General features: G+C 35.8%; 1 protein-coding gene and 1 pseudogene across 2 annotated transcripts; one reads left to right on the top strand and one right to left on the bottom strand.

Moving 5' to 3' along the window:
- The first annotated feature begins 876 nt into the window (after positions 1–876).
- On the top strand, positions 877–2,511 carry LOC122914427 (olfactory receptor 5T1-like). Of its 2 annotated transcripts, XM_044261041.1 has the most exons (2): positions 877–896; positions 1,560–2,511. In XM_044261041.1, exons 1-2 carry the CDS (start codon positions 877–879, stop codon positions 2,509–2,511), a joined length of 972 nt encoding a protein of 323 aa, XP_044116976.1. The 2 variants fall into 2 exon arrangements, with proteins under 2 accessions (XP_044116976.1, XP_044116977.1); XM_044261042.1 differs by lacking the exon at positions 877–896 and having other exon boundaries at positions 1,504–2,511.
- Positions 2,512–4,157: 1,646 nt separating this feature from the next.
- LOC122914428 lies at positions 4,158–4,721 on the bottom strand (annotated as a pseudogene).
- Between the last annotated feature and the right edge of the window lie 551 nt (positions 4,722–5,272).

Genomic DNA, 5,272 nt, shown 5'->3' with positions numbered 1-5,272 from the left:
AGAGAGAGTCAATTATCATATGGTTTCACTCATTTGTGGAGCATAACCAATAGCATGGAGGACAAGGGGGGTTAGAGAGTAGTAGGGAATTTGGGTAAATTGGAAGGGGAGGTGAACCATGAGAGACTATGGACTCTGAAAAACAGTCTGAGGGGTTTGAAGTGGCGGGGGGGGTGGGAGGTTGGGGTACCAGGTGGTGGGTATTATAGAGGGCACAGCTTGCATGGAGCACTGGGTGTGGTGAAAAAATAATGAATACTGTTTTTCTGAAAATAAATAAATTGGGAAAAAAAAAAAAAAAAAAGAAACTCCATAAGCAGCTTTGATTTTTTTTTTTTTTTAATATTCAGGATTTCTGTTTGAGAGAAATATACTTCAGGGGGAAAAAAACAAAAACAAATCCAAAAAAAAAAATCAAGGATTTTGTAGGAATAACCACATAAATTAAAAAACACCTCACATAGTCATTAAAATAAAATTTGAAAAAAAAATAATAGTATGATAGGATGCAGAGGCCAAAATGAACAACTTAATGATATGTATTTTGAAGAAAAAGAAAAATATCTGAAGAAAAAGAGATTTCTTTTTTTATGTTTGCAAATAAGGTGCATCTCTCTCCAGAAAATTCTGTCCTATTCTATTCACCACTTCTGTAGATGGAAACTAATGGAACAGGATAAATGCTAGGAATAAAATGATGTAAATGTTTATGGTGGAAAAGGTGGCATTGTATGATAAGTTGAGTAGTCTAACATCCCATTTCTTAGTCTTCTGGAAACATTAAAATTAAATAATTTCCTCAATATTTCTCATTTATATTTTAAATACATATTTTAGAGAGAAAGTGTGTGTGTGTGCTTGTGTGTGTGTGTGCACATGTGGAAGGCAGGGGAAGGGCAGAAAGAGAACCTTTGAGCCGACTTTCCATTGAGCCCAGAGCCCCATGCAGGGCTCCATCCCAATATCCATGAGATCATGACCTGAGCCGAAGCCAAGAGTTGGTTGTTCAACCTACAGTGCCACCTTGTCACCCCTAGAATTTCTCATTAAAATCCAACACAAGCTTGTGATAGAAGTGTACTTACTCCCATTTGAATGGTTGCAAATAATAAAGAAAGGATTTTCATGTCCATTGTAGCCAATCCAGAACTAGTATTCAGATGTGTACTTTCCACCATAATATTTTAAGACTTAAATATTCACATGTTTATTCATCATTGTGCATTTTAAGTTTATGTGATATGCAAAAAGAAAATAAAGAATTGAACAGAAAATGATATAGATAATAAACTCTTTAAGTCAACAGGTTATTTTTTAACCTGATATGTGTAATCAATGACTGAATAAAATCATTTCTTCCTTTTATTTAACAGCAAAATGCAATGACTTGGGACCAACATCTTTATTGCTGCCTATATCTTCAGTGCCAAGGAAATCATTATACCCTGCTCAGAAACAAATAGGGGGATGTAAGTAGGTAGACTATTTTCATATTGCCTTTGGCACTTATAAATAAAAAGTGAAATGCCAGGGTTTCCATCAGATTTAGATTTATATAGGATTCAGATGAAAAATGTGACTGAAGTCACCATGTTTATATTGATGGGCTTCACAGATGATTTTGAGATGCAGGTTCTCCTGTTTTTTCTATTTCTAGCAATCTATCTTTTCACTCTGATAGGAAATTTGGGACTGGTTATATTGGTCATTGGGGATTCTCGGCTCCACAATCCCATGTACTATTTTCTGAGTGTGTTATCATTCCTGGATGCCTGCTATTCCTCAGTTGTCACCCCCAAAATGCTGGTCAATTTCCTAGCAGAGAATAAAGCCATTTCCTACCTTGGATGTGCAGCCCAGATGCTTCTCTTTGTTACTTTTGGGACCACAGAATGCTTCCTCTTGGCTGCCATGGCTTATGACCGCTACGTGGCAATCTACAACCCTCTCCTCTATTCCGTGAGCATGTCACCCAGAGTCTACGTGCCCCTCATAGTTGCTTCCTACGTTGGTGGCATTTTGCATGGTTCTGTACACACGGCGGCCACATTCAGCCTCTCCTTCTGTGCATCCAATGAAATTAGACACGTCTTTTGTGACATTCCTCCACTACTTGCCATTTCTTGTTCTGACACCCACACCAACCAGCTGCTGCTCTTCTACTTTGTGGGCGCTATTGAGCTAGTCACTATCATGATTGTTCTGATCTCCTATGGTTTCATTCTGTTGGCCATTCTGAGGATGCATTCTGCTGAAGGGAGGCGGAAAGTCTTTTCTACATGTGCTTCTCACCTAACTGGAGTGACCATTTATTATGGAACCATCTTTTTCATGTATATGAGACCAAGTTCCAGCTATGCTTTGGACCATGACATGATCGTGTCAATATTTTACACAATTGTGATTCCCATGCTGAATCCCATTATCTACAGTTTAAGGAACAAAGATGTAAAAGAGGCGATGAAGACATTATTTGTGAGAAATTGGTTCCTATGTAAAACACATTATTAGCACTGAGTTAATCTTTAAGGAGTGTTGCATATCAAATTATGTCTCTATGTTCAGAAACTAAAGAAAATGTCTTGGTTTTAGTGAATCATACTGTCTGTATATACTAGAATATTTCCAAATAAAGCATTCTTCGGCCCTCCAACATAGTATTTTACAAACATGATCATTTGTATCACCCATATATTTAAAAATTTTTTTAAATTTTTTAGTAACATATAATTTATTATTAACCACAGGGGTACAGGGCTGTGAATCGCCAAGTTTACACACTTCATAGCACATACCATCCCCAACGTCCATAACCCCACCATCCTCTCCCTATGCCCCCCCCCCCCGGCAACCCTCCTTTTTTTTTTGTGAGATTAAGAGTCTCTTACAGTTTGTCTCCCTTCTGATCCCATCTTGTTTTATTTATTCTTTTGCTACCCCCCAAGCCCCCCACATTGCCTCTCAACTTCCTCATATCAGGGAGATCGTATGATAATTGTCTTTCTCTGATTGACTTATTTTGCTAAGCATGATACCCTCTAGTTCCATCCATGTCGTCACAAATGGCAAGATTTCATTTCTTTGATGGTGGCATAGTATTACATACCACATCTTCTTTATCCATTCATCTGTGGATGGACATCTAGGTTCTTTCTATTTGTGGAAAGAACAAATAGCCATTTGACTATTGTGGACATTACTGCTATAAACATCTGGGTGCATGTGCCTCTTTGGATCACTACATTAGTATCTTTAGGGTAAATGCCCAGTAGTGCAATTGCTGGGTTCATCTATATACTTTTACTGTGTTTCAAATTGATTCATATTAAATATTTGGTGATGCAAGTGTATTGCTGTTGTCAGTCATTGTGGAATTTTCTTCACTCAGTACTACTATAGCTTATTTACTCAGGGTTCTATGGATTGGTGCATCATCACACTGTTTGTAGAAAGTCATTCACACTAGTTATGAGGTTACTTCTCCATCCTGAGTTCCTCAGCCAGACCTCCTTAAAATTGTTTCATTTGCTCTTCATGTACTTTCAGAGTAAAATCCATCAAGGCTAATGGCCATGACTTTTTCACTATTTGGCCCAACACTATGTATTTTTATTCCACTGTCAAAATCTTTCCTTATTACTACTGTCCAATCACAGAAATGGTAAGATCCATTTATGAAACTCCAAAAGTTTTACTGGTAAGTATTAGATAGAGCATTTATTGATGTACTTAAGCTCAGGAAAAACAAATAAGTAGACCTTATAGAAAAGCAACAACTGGTTAATTATATAAATATATGTGCATAGAATATATATGCACAGTATATATACACACCATATTACCCTATATATAATACACATATGCATTATATATATGTATGTATATATACTACATAAACTACATACATATTATATATAATATATAAAAATATAATAAATACATAAATATATATAAACTATATAAATATACTATATATATAAACTATATTATATACTTATATTATAGTAAGTTATAGTTATAGTAATTATATTAATATATAGTATATATTATATACTATATTATAAATTATATATAAATACTACATAAACTATAAACTACATAAACATATACATCAACTACATAAATATATATGCATATATAGATAGATAGATAGATAGATAGATAAATATAAATATGTAGTTTTTGTGGGTATCAGAACAAGAAATCCAAGTGGTGTAGGGATCTTGCACAGGACATGCCTAATTTCATTGGATGCACAGAAGAACAGACTGAACGTGGCCACTGTGTGTACAGAAGCATGCAAAATGCCACCAAGGTGGGAAGCAATGATGAGTGACCCATAGACCCTAAGAGACATGCCCATGGATTAGAGTAGAGGGTTGTAGATTGCCATGTAGCAGTCATAATCCATGGAAGCCAAGAGGAAGCATTCTGTGGTCCCAAAGTAACAGCAAGAAACATCTGTGTGGCACAGCCAAGGAACGAAATTACTTTATTCTTTGACACAAAATCTACTAGCATATTTGGGGTAATTACTGAAGAATAGCAGGCATCCATAGATTGTGAAGCTGAGTCTCCCCAATGACCAATACAACCAGTCCTAAATTTCCCATCAGGGTAAAGAGGTAGATTGTCAGAAGCAGGAAGAATAAGGCCAACCATCCAGGTTTGTCGGTAAAGCCCTTCAGTACAAATGTGGTAACTTCAGTGACGTTTTTCATGTTGACACTTCAGGGAACAGACTTGAAGATGTTAAAAGAATAGTAATCTCTTAACTAGAAAAAGATAAAAAAAAAACAATATATGACTCAATATTTTAACTCAAGGGAACATGCAGTGTATCCTTATATTTATTTTTTGGCAATATAAAATTTCCCAGTTGTGGATCAGCAGACAAGGACAAGGACAAGATATCTTGAATATCTTACTGCAAAATCAAGGGAAAACACAGGTGTTCACTCACTGGCTGAATTCCTTTCATTGCTAAAACTATCAATCAACTGGTTAATTTGCCACTGCATTTTATTAGCTGTTTTCAAAGTCACTGTATAATTGGCTAAAAAATAATTTCCTTTGACATCTATACACGTGAAACAGTATATCAACGGACAGAACCTGGAATAAAATCCCAGCATTCTAGACCTTTTGGTAGTTGTGTAAAATAATCTGCTACACACTACTCACCTGTAGAATGGAAATGCTGATATTTATTTTTCAATATTGGGGCAAATACTGATACAAAATTTGGGTTTTCATCCTTTCTGATGGAGGC

The sequence above is a fragment of the Neovison vison genome, chromosome 7, assembly GCF_020171115.1.
Source record: "Neovison vison isolate M4711 chromosome 7, ASM_NN_V1, whole genome shotgun sequence".
NCBI lineage: Eukaryota > Metazoa > Chordata > Mammalia > Carnivora > Mustelidae > Neogale > Neogale vison.
The sequence above is the reverse complement of the archived record's forward strand: the minus strand, read 5'-3'. Positions and strand labels throughout refer to the sequence as shown.

Coding starts and splice junctions, on each gene's coding strand:
- LOC122914427 (XM_044261042.1), top strand. CDS start 1,525: ATGCCAGGGTTTCCATCAGATTTAGATTTATATAGGATTCAGATGAAA.